Source organism: Notechis scutatus, chromosome 4 (assembly GCF_049901735.1).
Source record: "Notechis scutatus isolate UNSWTSFEM ecotype Mainland chromosome 4, rNotScu1.2, whole genome shotgun sequence".
Taxonomy (NCBI): domain Eukaryota; kingdom Metazoa; phylum Chordata; class Lepidosauria; order Squamata; family Elapidae; genus Notechis; species Notechis scutatus.
Window position 1 is genome coordinate 9789426 of NC_142012.1, and position 15058 is coordinate 9804483.

General features: G+C 45.7%; 2 protein-coding genes across 5 annotated transcripts in view; one reads left to right on the top strand and one right to left on the bottom strand.

Annotated features, from left to right (window-relative positions):
- The window catches only part of SEPTIN11 (septin 11), a 139651-nt gene extending 137053 nt beyond the window's left edge, over positions 1-2598 (top strand). For both annotated transcript variants that reach the window (XM_087962743.1, XM_087962745.1), the window contains one exon: positions 1310-2598. Coding sequence is in view for 1 of the 2 variants with exons in the window: in XM_087962745.1 (XP_087818871.1) it covers positions 1310-1325 (16 nt within the window). In the remaining variant the exon portion in view is untranslated. The remainder of the gene's footprint in view (positions 1-1309) is intronic.
- Positions 2599-9436: 6838 nt separating this feature from the next.
- The window catches only part of CCNI (cyclin I), a 59657-nt gene continuing 54035 nt past the window's right edge, over positions 9437-15058 (bottom strand). For all 3 annotated transcript variants that reach the window (XM_087962748.1, XM_026676463.2, XM_026676464.2), the window contains 2 exons: positions 13658-13888; positions 9437-11333 (listed from right to left, as the gene is read on the bottom strand). In XM_087962748.1, the coding sequence (XP_087818874.1) occupies positions 10872-11333; positions 13658-13888 (693 nt within the window). In that variant the 3' untranslated portion in view covers positions 9437-10871. The remainder of the gene's footprint in view (positions 11334-13657; positions 13889-15058) is intronic.

Consider the following 15058-nt stretch of genomic DNA (forward strand, 5'->3'; position numbering starts at 1 on the left):
AATTTCCTCACCTCAAGAGCCAAGGCATTTTGGACAGCACGAAAGGGCCTTTGAAATAATGGCAGCCCAGTTTTTTTACCCGATTATAAGAATAACCATTTATTTCCCCCTCCCATATCAAATGCAGAACAAAAATAAAATATCCTGGAGGAAAATGTCCGTTTGCTGGCTTTAGTTTCTTTGGGGAATAAAGGTTTCAATAGTAGTAGGTAGACCATTTGGTCTAGTGCAGGGGTCGGCAACCTTAAACACTGAAAGACCCACAAAGGTCCTAACCCCGTGATGGTGAACCTATAGCATGTGTGCCAGAGGTGGCACGCAGAGTCATCTCTGTGGGCACACACGCTGTTGCCAGCTGGTCTTCGTGGGCACCAGAGCGCGTGAAAATGGCCCAAAAAACTGGCCTGAAAATGGCCCAAAAACTGGCCTGAAAACAGCCCCAAAAGTGACAAAAAACAACAAAAGAAAAAAAGGCAGGCACGCACCAGCCAGCTGGATTTTGAGTTTCCAGCGCTCCAACATGTGGACATGCATGTTTCAGTTTGGGCACTCGATGCCAAAAAGGTTCGCCATCACTGTCCTAACCGGAAGTCCTCCATTCAATTCTGGAGCCGACCGGAAGTCCGGTTCCCCACCACCATAGAGTCTCCTAGCACGGCATCCTTTTTCCTTTACCTGTCGTAACCAACAGCCCTATCGATTGTGGAGCGACCGGAAAACCCACCCCTTGCCAGAGTCTTCTCCTGGCGTGCTGTGCTTCCCCCCCCAAAAAAACCCTGGAAGCTCCTCTCAAAATTGTGGGACCGACTGGCAACAGGCAGCTGCAGCAGAGGGATGAAAGAGCCACATGCGGCTCTAGAGCCACAGGTTGCCGATCCCTGGTCTGGTGCTTAAGGCACCCAGCTAGAAAGCTGGAGACAGTGAATCTAGTTCCACCTTAGGCATGAAAGCCAGCTGGGTGATTTTGGGCCAGTCACCAGGAGAGTTCTAGTCCCACTTTAGGCATGGAGGCCAGTCACTCGCTCAACCCAATTCAGCTCACAAGGTTCTGGAAATAGGAGAAGGAAGGTGTGTTGGGTATGTTTGTCACCTTCAGTTATTTCTAAAAATAATAAAAGTGCGATACAACTTTTAAAAAATGCATGCAGATCCCAGTGGCTAGACTTGACTGTGTCATCCCATTTCTCATGTCTTCATTCACACCCTTCCTTTGGAAAACAAACAATAGCGTGTTTATTTTTCTGTTATGTTATACTTTCCCTTTCTTTGTATTCTGAACCTTTTTTCCTTTTCTTCTCTTTTTCTGTAGCTTCTTCTTTATGTAGCTGTCAGTCACCTTGCCAAGTTCCACTTCCCTTCTCCTAAAGGACTATAGCGCGTTAGAAGAACCAGCAGGGCCTCTCTCACACACCCCCAATTGGGAGACAAGTTACCTCATTCCTTCCACCACCTCTGCCTTTGTGGTCTTTGAAAATTAACCTGTTGGGCTCTTTGCGTTCACGTCTTTGACAAGTCTCCGCCCACATCCAGACTTTTCACGATTGATTAGGCAGAAAGGGGGCAGAGAGAACTTGGGCGCCATCCTAGTTGGTTGCACTGAGGAACTTTCTAGAATCTTTGAGGGGGTGATGCAAGGAGAAACGACTCCTGAAGTGGACCTGCAGGTGTGTGTGTGTGCGTGCGTGCGTGTCTATGCATGTCAGAGGGTTGGGTGTGTTTATATGCAAACTCCAGATACTGCTGAAGTATCTTGCTGACGTGTTAGACCAAATCTAGCACTCAGTCTTATTTCTTTCTGAAAAGTATTATATCCTAGTCACTTTGAAAGCCATATGAATTTGTACAAGTTCCTACAGTTTGTCTTCACAACACTCCTTAACACGAGCCTATGGAGACTCAGACATCAGACTTAAGGATGGAGCCACCATTTTGGATTACGCCCTATTTTTAATCCAGTTTCAATAGTTTGACTTCTTTTACTTTTCAACCTGACCACCGTGGCTTTGGGAAATTCCTATGACTATCGCTAGTCTCTTTGCTGTCAGGTGAACACTTCGTGTACAGGTAGTCCTCAACGTACGACCACCATGGAGCCCCAGATTTCCATGGCTAAGCGAGGCAGTTGTTCAATGAGTCGAGCCTCATTTTATGACATTTCTTGTCGCAGCTCTTAAGCATATCACTACAGTTGTTAAGCAAATCTGGATTCCCTCGTGGATTTTGTTTGTCAGAAACCCAAGGAGGTTTGTTGGAAACCCTGAGGTTACAAATGGTGATCACCTGATCCCAGAACAGTCATAAATACATGCCAGTTGCAAAGTGTCCAAATTTGGATCACATGATGCTACAAGGATCATATGAAAATTGGTCATAAATCACTTTTCTCAGTGCTGTTGTAACCTTGTACAGTCACTAAGGTAATTGTTATAAGTTGAGGACTACCTATATTGCATATTAGGAAATCATTGTTTACCTTTGGTACTCGGGGAATTTTGATGATTCTGACTTTTGCATCTCATGGGGATTTGTTCTGTTCCGCTTTAAAAGTTCATCCCTGTCAGCGTAAAAACACAGTAAACATGTCCTGAAAACAAGTTCAGAATTGTGTGTGGAATAGAGAATATTCTCTAATGAGTTCAACCTAATTAATGATTGTGGCATTTAATGTTTACAGATAGTACACCACCCACCATCTCTGTTTTCTGCATCAACAAGCAAGGAATTTGGTAGTTGAAACACTCCATGATCTTGTTCTGACCCAAACCCTTTTCCAATAAGACAAACAATAACCAAAGGGGATATCTGATAAGAAATATTTCACAACACAAAAGTCCAACTGAAGATACTGTAATGTCCATGAGGCTGACTTTCAAAATGTCTTTGCTTCCTGCAAAGAATGTTCGCTTCACAGCTGGCTTTTATCTTCTTGAAGGAGGGGCCATTACCTTGCAGCCTTACTCCCAAGTCGCCCGTGCTGTTGCAGCTGCTCTTTCCTGCAAGCAACCTTGCACACATGCGCACTTGGTACAGGCTCCCCGGGAACCTCCTCATCACTGCTGCCAGCCCCCACAAACTCTGAAGTTAGCAGTCCCTAACTAATGGTCCTGGCGCCTCATCTGAGTCCTCGCTCTCCTCAGCCGTCTGCACCTGCTGCCGGCTAACCACAACAGATTTCTGTCCCTAAGGCCTAAAGTGCCCTAGAAGTCGACAGTCCATTCTTTTCGTCATTACTGATATTTTTCAAGACAAACGCTTACCAAGCGGTTCCAATTAAATCAAATCTAGTTGTAATAAAATGCAGTGAAAAATCAAAGCAATGAAATAAAGCCCAAAGATGCTGTGTCAACATTAAGCACACCTGTCCAAAGTTGAGTGAATTCCCCAGTTCTGTGTGGACTACACAAAGAGTTTATAAAGGTCAGAAGCAACATATGGGTTGTGAAGTGTCCGGTCACATAACAGGCTGACTTACCAATGGAATGATCAAATCAGAAAACACATGTGACGATGTAGGAATTCTTGGCCAAAACCATAATAGATTATCTCCTACTTTTTTCAGTCTTAAAACCTGGTTTACTTTATATCCTGGTGTGTAAATTACATCTCTTGTACAAGGTATGTCAACCCTGGCTCAGCTGTACTAGTGCGATCCCTGAAGAGTAAATCTGTGGGTAGGGTATGATTTCATTTTCAGAATTGTTTCGGTAGTGTTTATTCCATTTATTTTTCAGGGTGTGCAGAATCCTGCACAAAACCCAGACCGATTCTGAACGGCAGAAAAATGTAGTCCTGTACATCAGGATAGAGATCAAAATACAAACCATGGAAGATACCAAATCCAATAAACAAAACTGCAAACAGTTTACAAGATGCAGTCCAGGAATAAACCAGACAGTATGTACACAAACGCATTCTGCTACACAATTGCACAATTCCTGAAGATGACTCACTTGGTTCACTGATGTTCCAAACTGGGGAGAGCTGCCCAGTGCTTCATCAGTGGAGGGGTTTAAGACTGGATAGCCACCTGCCTGAAATGGTGTAGGGGCGTGATGGCAAACCTATGGCATGTGTGCCACAGGTGGCACGCAGACCCACTTATGTGGGTATGTGAGCCCCAACCAAACTTACCTGTACTGCGCATGCGCGCCCCTCACAGCTGATTTTTGGCCTGTTTCAGGCCGTTTTTGCCCTCCTGGAGGCTCGAGGGAAACTGTTGCAGCCTCGGGAGGCTGAAAAACGGGCCTTCTGGAAATACCGGAAGTGCCAAAACGTGCCTGTTTTCAGCCTCCTGAGGCTGCAGAGGCTTCCTTCGAGTCTCCGGGAGGGCAAAAATGGCCTCCCCCGGGCTCCAGAGGTCCTCCAGAGGCTGAAAATGGGCACTTCTGGTATTTCCGGAAGGCCCGTTTTTCAGCCTCCCAAGGCTGCAGAGGCTTCCCCTGAGCCTCTAGGAAGGCAAAAACAGCCTCAAACGGGGAAGAAATCAGCTGGGAGGCACGCACGTGCGCAGTGCAGGTAAGGGAGCAGGATGGGGGTGTTGCGTGCGCATGCGTGTGGGGGGGGGGCAGGGGGCATTACATTGTGGGTGCCGGCATGCGTGCGCTTTCGGCACACCACAACAAAAAGGCTCGCCATCACTGGGATAGGATCTCCTGCTTGAGCAGAGGGTTGGACTAGATGACCTCCATAGGTCCCTTCCAGCTCAATTCTGACTCCGATTCTCAATCTCTCAGGCATCGAGATCAGGAAAATAATGCACGCACAAGGAGAAGATGCCAGAGAGGGTCCTGGAGAATGTAGAAGGCAGGAAGGCAAGGTTTTGCACCCATGTTCGGTGCCAGAATTGGGATGGGACGCACACAACTATTGGAGAAGAATTGAATTTTCTGCTGGGCCTAGAATTATGGCTGCAATCATCTTGGGAAGATAAAGGTTCCCCTCGAATATACCTGCTAGTCGTTTCCAGCTCTAGGGGGGCAGTGCTCATCTCCGTTACAAAGCCGAAGAACCAGCGCTGTCCGAAGGCGTCTCCATGGTCATGTGGCCGGCATGACTAAACATCGAAGGCGCACGGAACGCTGTTCCTTTTCCACCAAAGTGGCCCCTATTTTTCCGCTTGCATTTTTTTACGTGCTTTCGAACTGCTAGGTTGGCAGAAGCTGGGACAAGCCAACGGGAACTCACTCCGTTACGCAGCGCTAGGGATTCGGACCACCAAACTGCCGGCCTTTCTGATCGACAAGCTCAGCGTCTTAGCCACTGAGCCACCGTGTCCCTTACTTTTATCTTGGGAAAAGAAGGTACAATTCTTACTGGATTTCCATTGTCTTGGGAGCGTCAACAGGAGTGAAGTTCAAGAAAACAGTGGCCATGCCATGGATTGTGAAATGTTTCTTTTTTTGTGTTATAATGCTTTGAAGCTCAAAGCTTCATAGCTTTGTTTCTTCGTTCCGTTGATTTAACAGGCCTAATGATTCTTAAAAATGCTTCAGTTTGCCCCCCCATCCCCGTTATCTGGAAAATAACTAGATAATCTTATTTTTAATATAAATTATTACCATTTCAGGAATTAAAAAGTGATCAACTTAGCTGTTGCTGTTACCAGGATGAATGTGGAGCAGTGATGTGTTAATGTGGTTTTATGGCTGTTTACCGGGATCACCATTTCTGAATGCTTTAGATTTGTGTCTGAAAAGATGTGCATTTTTCGCCCTACGGCAATGTTCACCTAATGTCTTACTGCCTTGATAATGAAATACACGTTTCCAATGATGTTTAAAGATGTTTCTGCAACAGTGGAAGTCCAGAGCTTATTCCTAAAATGCATTTTTATGCGTAGTCAAAGTGCTCCTTGAACAGCGATGAAACATTTACAACCAAATTGCCAAGCTCGGATGACTGACGCTGTCAATCGTGGTGCGAAATCATAGCTCCTGAGGCTGAGTGGTTTTTGTGCTCAGAGTAGGTAGCTACACTACTTATGACTTGTGTCGGTTCATCTTCAGCACTGTGTTCTGACCCAAACCTGGATCCAAGAGAGCAAACACGAGACACAAAGGCAACAGCACCACCTTTTAATGTTTCATTTACAAATCCCGTTCCTTCACCGATAAAAGGCTGCTTTCAACTAATTAGCTCCGATAAGGAAGAGCCTTGCCAAGTTTTTGCAAGTCTGCCAAGAACAGATAAAGTTCCTAAACAATAAATCAAAGAGTCTCCAAATACCAATTCTAACGTCCAAAAAAGGCTCGAGTATCAAACTTCTTTGCCTTCTGCAAACAACTGCAGTTTCTCAGCTGGCTTTTATCTTCTCAGGGAGGGGCCATTACCGTGCAGCCTTACTCCCGAGTCGCCCATGCTGCTGCAGCTGCTCTTCAAGAAGCCCTGCGCACACGTGTGCTGGTCATGGGCTCCTCGAGGGGCCTCTTCATCACTGCTGCTGGCCTCCTTTCACTCCCTGATGATCCTGACCCCATCCTCGCATTACATGCAGGCCCCTCATCTAAGTCCTCGCTCTCCGAGACCTCAGCCGTCCGCACCTGCTGTCAGCGAACCACAATATACTGCCTCAAGCATGCCGATAGGGCATAGGTCACTAATGAAATGTTAAGTAAGTCAAGAAGTACGTGTACTACGGACACAAGTCAAAAAATTCCGTACTGGGCCAGAGATGGATTCCATGAGTTTCTCTTGATGCTGATTTGGTCACTTAGTCCTTCCTTGCCCCCTTAAAAATGCGATGCAGCTTTGTGATTCCCATTGCGAGCTGTGTAAAATCCAGGCCCAAGTATGTGGAGAAGTGAAGCCAATTCTTCAGTTTCAAGGCAGGCTGTCATGCTACTACCTCCCTTTGTTTCAACTCTGTCCAAGTTCTCTCTCTCTCTCTCTCTCCTGGCTAGAGATCCCACTCCAGGAACAGCTGCTTCCCTAGTTGCCTTGCTTAAATAGCCAGGGGGTCAGCGAAGCTACTCTTTTGTATTTATTCTGGAGAAGCCCACAGCGGGGGCTTGGCTGTCATTCTGCTGTAGCCCAGATGAATCAAAGTTCATCCAAATGCTTGGTCTGCAGATCGCATTCTGGAGGAAATACAGGGAGGGATGAAGAGGAGGATGAGAGCGGCTTCTGGGGTCTATTGTCTTCTAAACCTTGCAACGAGATCTACTGTGGTTGCCGAAGACCGCTAATTCGAGGATTGTGAACATGGTATTTTAATTTTCACTATCCTTATATTTTAATGTTCACAATCCTTATATTTTAATTTTCACAATCCCTGCCCAAGCAGAATGGTCTTATATATAACATGCATAAATACAAATATACATACAAATATATAAACCACGCCTGTAATTTATCAATTCACGGAGTTGCCTTTGTCTAAATTCTATCTAGGCGAACAGCCACCATGTATATATTTCAGTGGGGAACCCCAAAAGGAAAAAGTCCCAGTTCAAGCAACAGACTTTGGGCTACTCATTTGACTCGGCCCCAACAAATGTGGTAGACTGACAGCGAGGATTTGTTGATATACAGGTAGTCCTCAACTTACAACCACAATTGAGCTAAAAATTATGTTAAGTGAATTATGTTAAGAGCGAGCCATGGTGGCGCAGTGGTTAGACTGCAATACTGCAGGCTACTTCTGCTGATCACCAGCTGCCAGTAGTTTGGCAGTTTGAATCTCACCAGGCTCAAGGTTGACTCAGCCTTCTGTCCTTCTGAGGTGGGTAAAATGAGGACCCCGATTGTTGGGGGCAAGAGGCTGACTAAAACCACTTAGAGGAGGCTGGAAAGCTCTGTCAGGCATTATACAAGTGCTATTCCTTCCTTCCCTCCTCCTTCCTTCCCTCCCTCCCTCCATTCCCTTTCTCATTCTCCTTCCTGGCGCAGTGTTTAGAATGCAGCATTGCAGACTAATTCTGCCAACTGCCACCAGTTCAATCCCTGACCGGCTCAAGGTTGAATCAAATCGAATCAACCTTTTTTGTCAGAGTGCAACATGTGTACAATGAGATTGGCTGTCTCCCCTCGCTATTTGTCCCATGTTATGGTTTTCCTTGCCACGTTACATGAAGGACTGCAGCTGTTAAATTAGTAACAAGGTTAAGCGAATCTGAGTTCTCCACATTGACTTTGCTTGTCAGAAAGTCGCAAAATGACTCTTGAACACTGCAACCGTCATAAATATGAGTCAGTTGTCCCAGCATCTGAATGTAAATCACGACCATGGGGATGCTGCAATGGTTATAAGTGTGAAAAAAGTGGTCATAAGTCACTATTTTCAGTGTCATTATAACGGTCACTAAACTGTTGCTAAGTCAAGAACTATCTGTATTGAATTCAAATCCCACCATGGCTTCCCAAGGCCTCCCAGCGATAGTTAATATTTCAGCCTTTGCTCCCAAGTTCTCCCCAACATCTGACTGAAATAGTACAGGTGGCCCTCAACTTATGACCACATTTGAGCCGTTTGTTGCTAAATTTCTGCACCATTTTACCACCTTTTTGTGTCACAGTTGTTAAATGAATCACTCCAGTTATTAAGTTACGATAGGAACAAGGTTGTTATCTGGTTACCCCATGGTTTCTGCTTATCAGGTCGTCGCAAAAGGAAGTCACGTAACCCCAGGACACTGCAACCATCACAAATACACGCCAGTTGCCAAGAGTCTGAAATTGATCACGTGACCACGGGGGATTGCTGCAATGGTCATAAAAATGTGAACAATTGGTCATGAAGTCCCTTTTTTCATTGCCATTGCAATTTGAACAGTCACTAAATGAATGATTGTAAGTCAAGAACTACTTATATGAGGCCAGATGTGTGACCTTTCAGGGCTCAAAAGCTACATCCAGAAAGATCAGTGAGTCTTAACTGAAGCCCTACTTGGCTGGTAGAGTTGGAGGTCCATAAGTTTTAAGAGTTTGGAGGAGCCCTGAAGTAAGCAATGAAAGCTGCCTTAGGTAAAGTTTCCCCTCACACCTACGTGGTAGTCATTTCCGGCTCTAGGGGGCGCTGCTCATCTCCGTTACAAAGCCGAAGAGCCAGCACTATCCGAAGACGTCTCCGTGGTCATGTGGCCGGCAGGACTGAACGCCAAAGGCGCATGGAACACTGTTACCTTCCCACCAAAGTGGTTCCTATTTTTCTACTTGCATTTTTTACATGCTTTCTAACTGCTAGGTTGGCAGAAGCTGGGACAAGTAACAGGAGCTCGCTCCATTATGCGGCGCTAGGGATTCAAACCGCCGAACTGCCGACCTTTCTGATCGACAAGCTCAGCGTCTTAGCCACTGAGCCACCGCATCCCCTTAAAGCTAAAGTTAAAGCTGCCTTAACTGTTGGCAAAAGGGAACAAAGAGACACAGCTGCAAGGCTGAGCTGCTCATTCGTTCCATCCAGACGTTGTTTTTTGAAAGAAAACCAAGACTCAGAAACTGAAGGACAACGTATTTGTTTTTATTGCTACCCGAAGCCTTTCTCCGTGAGACCGGCATACACAGTACCTTCCATGAGGGGGGACTGTGAAGAGAGCTTTAAAATCAAGGAGATCCTTTCAAGAAGGCTATTCCAAGAAGCAGTGCATTTAGAATTGAAACAGAAGATCTTTAAAAGTCTTCCTTTCTTTTTTGTCCCTGTCTTAAAAGTTGTAAATTTACACAAACATAAAAGGTCAGGGAGAAAACATAAGGGAAGGGGGAAATCTAAGATCATTTATACACCAAGCTACAAAATGGCCCAAAGGACACAGGTGCTTAACAATGCCCACCATTTCTTTCATTTCATTATATTTTGCATTTGATGCACAACAAAACTTTTTTTCTGTAGATATAAAAACACAAAAGGAAGGCGTTATGTTTTGGTTTGGTCAGCCCCACAGTGGTTTTCTATAAAATTAAAGTCATTAAAGTTATTGTGCAGCTTAATAACCCTTTCCCAAACCAAACAGAGCCACCCTTCTTGAGCATCCGTTTTTGCTTCCTACAAATAGGACAGATGTATACAAAGGTTCTTTTTCGTGAAAAGGAAAATATTATTTTTTAAAGGCAAGTTTTCAGTTTGAGCTACCGTTGTCGAAAAGACCAAAAGTGGGAGAAATGACAGAAAAGAAGAGAAGAGTCGACAAAAGAGAAGGCGTGAAAGATTATCAAGGGAATCTTATCCCAAAATAAAAGTGCAAAAAAAAAAAAAAAACCCCATACTTGGAAGTCATACAATTTGGAAATTGCTTTTAAGAGAAGTTTGGCGAAATTGTTTTTAAGAGAAGTTTTAGAAAAAGGGAGGGAATTTGGAAGGAGAGAGAACACAGTCAGAAATCTGAAAAAAGCATTCGGCACACGCCGTGTCAATTCTTCAAAAAACAATACATGAGATTACAATACACAACAGTCGATCGAAAACGATGGAAACGAACAACACTACAGAAACAATTTTTGCTACTGGGTTTGGTTTTTTTAGTTTTTTAAGTTTTTTTGGTTGGTTTTGGGGGTCTTTTTTTATTTTATTTTAAAGGGACTTAAAATCAAAAGTTGAACTTTGAGAACGGTTAAAACTATCATTAGCCGCCAAAGGAAAACCAGGGGAAAAGGGGGAAATATATTTTGTTTTTGTTTTTTAAAAAAAGGATAGCTAGCTCCCTTCTGCGTAACTTGATTAAGGTACGGCCTTCCCTCCATTAGCCCAAAAGGCCTGGATGTTACATCTGCACGAACAGCCTTTCCACCAAAGGCGCATGGAGACATAGGACTACAGCAGTGTTTCTCAACCTAACCAACTTGCAGATGTGTGGACTTCAACTCCGAGCTGGCTGGGGAATTCTGGGAGTTGAAGTCCACATATCTTCCAAGTTGCTGGAGTTTGAGGAACCCTGGACTTACATGACAGAAACGGGCTTCAATGGAGGGCAGGGAGAAATGCTGCCTCCTTGCCACGGGACGTCAACGCCACACCCGGGGGCAGCCTTCCCTTCCCCGCCATCCAGAGGATTCTCTTCGTTGTACAGCCGCTTGATCCCGTCGTAGAAGTCGTCCACCTCCATCTCTTCCACTTTGCGCTTGGCCGTCGCAGGCTTGCACCGGCCGGGAGGGAGCCGGCGGCGGCGGCAGAGCAAGGCGGATCCTTTGGCTGGCGCAACAAGCTTGCTGTTGCTGTTGTCCTGCCAATCGGGGACTGGGACCACGGGGGCGTGGAATCGGAAGGCCCCCGCAGGGCAAGTCACCAGGTTGTGCTTGAGGGGACTGTAGACGTAGACCGAGTTGGGCAGCAGAGGAGGCTGCAGTGTGGAAAGGTGCTTGGATATTAGCTCCCGACAGTGGATCAGCTCGGAGCTGTCCATCTGGATTGGGGGGGAGAAAGAAGAGAGAGACAGACAAAAGGGGTCTTTTAAGTGGTTATAGTTTTGGGATTGGAAGCATTGGAAGAGACCTTGGAGGACATCTAGTCCAGGGGTCCCCAGCCCCCAGGCCACACGAGGCAGACTGGTGTGCAGCTCAACTTGTCAGGGTTCCGAAGGTCGCCCTAATTAATTCATGAGCCTCGAGCCAAGTTTCAAAAGAAATCAAATTATTTATTAGGAGCAACATGTCGGCACTTTCCCAAGGGCAGTCAGCTCTGCCCCATGTAATTTACTGCCCAACTATGATCCTGTTTTCCCCCTCCTCCCGGGATGTGTCATAAATCACATTCTCCAAAGGAGCACTTTATAGGCTGTAGAAAACACGCCTCTCCAGCTGGCTCTAGTAACCTGGGATACTATCTGGAGAAAGGTATATGTGGAATGTGCTTCTGGTCATAGCAACCGAGCTTCTCCATCAGTTCTCCCCACCTCCTGCCTATGGCAACTCAAAAGCAGGTCAGGAATGCTTTACGAGTTGACATCAACATGCAGTCCAGCTGTGTGTGCCAGCATGTGAATGCCAGCCCACTGCTCACGTGAGCGGAGTTACACACACGTGTGATTACCAGCCCACTTCTCACACAGCTTGGTTCCCCTCTCCCCCAGCCTAGCTGCCAAGCCGCAAAGGTTGGGGACCACTGATCTAGGCCAACATAAGAAGAGGGAGTCAAGCTATTCTCCAAAGCACCAGAGGGCAGGACAAGAAACAATGGATGGGAAACTAATCAAGGAGAGAAGCAACTTAGAACTAAGGAGAAATTTCCTGACAGTTAGAACAATTAATCAGAGGAAAAAATTGCCTCCATGGATGTTCCAACACTGGAGGATTTTAAGAAGACATTGGACAACCATTTGTCTGAAATGGTGTAGGGTTTCCTGCCTGAGCAGAGGGCTGGACTACAAGACCTCCAAGATCCCTTCCGACTCTGTTATTGTGTTACCCTAATGATGGTGATGGTAAACTCAGGACATGCCTGTCGCAAGTGACACCATGCCATTTTTGGTGACATGCCAAGACTCTGGATGTTGCACAAGAGGATCTTGCTCTCGTGAAGCCACTGAAGCATCCAAAACTTCACACACACAATTTTCTAAGGCTCCAGAGGACCTACGAGAACAGGACCTCCAGAAGCCCCTTTGGAACTGGGGTTTAAATAAAAATAAGCACAACCCCTACCCCGCTTCTAGCACTGATAATGTTATCTAGCTTGGTCATGAAACGCCTGCAAGAAAACAAGCAAGCCCAGAGAGCAGCAAGCTCATTGTCAGGACGTCCATCACAGGGATCTGTAGTCGAACAATTCTTTGGTTCCTGCAATTTACAGATTAATAAAGTTGGAAGGGACCTTGTAGGTCATCTAGTCCAACCCCCCACACCCACACACACCCAAGCAGGAGACCCTACACCAGCGGTGCACCACTTGGGCTCCTGTGCTAAAAACTGCGCGCACGCCAGCGTGCACTCTCATGCCAGCACCCAGAATGCAATGTGCATCCTCCCTCCCCACACCTCCTGCGCATGCATGCGCAATTCCTACCCCCTTACCTGCACTGCGTCTCACAGCTGATTTTTTGGCCTCCCAAGGCTTGGAAAAAGCCTCTGCAAGGCTTTTCAGGCCAAATTATAGGCCCATTTCATCACTTCTGGCATTACAGGAAGTGTCAAAATGGACCCATAATTCATCCTGAAAAGCCTTGCAGAGGCTTTTTCCAAGCCTCTGGGAGGCCGAAAAAGGCCTCAAACCAATTGGAAAAAAAAACAGCTGTGAGGCGCACACATGTGCAGTGAGGTAAGTTTGCCTGCGGCTTTGCATGCCAGCACAAGTGGCTCTGCATGCTACTTGTGGCACACGTGTCATAGGTCCGCCATCACGGTCCTACACCATTTACAACAAATGGCAGTCCAATTTCTTCTTGAAAGCCTCCAGTGATGAAGCTCCCACAACTTCTGAAGGCAACTTCTGTTCCATTGGTTGATTGTTCTCACTGTCAGAAAGTTTCTCCTTATTTCCAGGTTGAATCTCTCCTTGTTCAGTTCCAATCCGTTATTCCTTGTCTGGCCTTTGGGAGCCTTGGAAAACAGTTTGACCCCTACCTCCCTGTGGCAGCCGCTCAAATATTGGAAGACTGCTATCATGTCTCCCCTGGTCCTTCTTTTCACTGGACTAGCCAGACCCAGTTCCAGCAACCTTTCTTTGTATGTTCCCAAATTCCAAGACAGCATATCCCCCTTTCACCTAAGGTTCAAAGGTTCTGCTCCTAACCTGTGCCTTGTGGAGCAGCTCGATGATGAGAGCCAGCCAATCAGGAATCAGCTTCTCCACTTCCAGGCTCACGATGGCCAGGGCCAACATGGAGCCCTTGAACTGAAGGAGTTGGTAGCAGGCTAGACAATGCAGTAAGTGCTTGGTCAGCAAAGCAACGTGCTGGGACGGATTCACCTTGGGCAGGCTGGTCAGCAGTTGAGGCCTGCTGGACAAGGCAACTGCGTGGAACTGGAGTGGGATGAGAAAGAGAAGAGTGAACCTTAGCATCTCACTTGGGGGAAGAAAGCACGTGCTGATCTTCAGGTAAGCTCCAAACCTTTTCTCCCTTCTTTCACACTGGGGTTTTATCAGGAGCGATGGTGCTAGGTTGTTTGTTTTCTCTCTAGCAGATTCACTTTTGTTTTGCGTTCTGTTTTAAGACTGCATTTTATTGCATTCTCCTCTTTGTCTGATTTTTTTCCCCTCTTAAATTTTTAGGTTTCCTACGACAGGTATTTCTTTATTTAATGGACATCCTGCCTTTATTATTATTATTATTATTTTTTATATATACAACCGAAGGCAGCAATCTATTTAATACTGCTTCTTCCCATTTTCCCCCACAACAATCTTGTGAGGTGGGGTGAGCTGAGAGAAAGAAACTGGTTTCCTTGGTGATTGGCCTAAAGTCACCCAGTCACCTTTCATGCCTAAAGTGAGACTAGAACTCCCAGACTCTTGGTGACTGGCTTTCATGGCTAAGGCAGGACTAGAACTCACCGTCTCCTGGGATTGGCTCCGTCACCCGATTGCCTTTTATGCCTAAGGCGGAACTAGAATTCACCATCTCCTGGTTACTAACCCGATGCCTTATCCACCAAATCAAACTATCTTTCTATATGTTGTGTTCTATATGTTGTGTGTTGTCCTTAGTTTACTTTCTATATGTTAGGTTGTCTTTACTGAATTTGGCCATTGTTTCTGAGGGCTTTTCAATGTATTTTGTTGGTCACTGCCCACAATTAAATAAAAATTAAATTAAATTAAATACAAATGAAAACTGAGAGAGAGCAGCTTTAAGAACATGACTCAAAAGGAAGACTAAGATACTTGACTCTGATAGTACCCTGAAATCAGTTTAGGGAGAAAAATCTGGCAAGTGTCACTTGTAAGACAGAAACACACAATTCTCAGAATCATCAGTGCAACTTTTGCAGTTGGGTATCCCTTCGACTAAAAGAAATCGGAAATGGTTTTAGATTTGTTGGCAAAATGTGCCCTAGAGGCAGTCCTCAACTTACAACTGGTCACTTAGCAACGATCAAATTAACACTGAACTAATCGGGGGGGGTGGGGTGTATTTATCATTTGGATCCGAAGTTTTAATGGTCGCTACCCAATTCCAGTCACATAACTGCA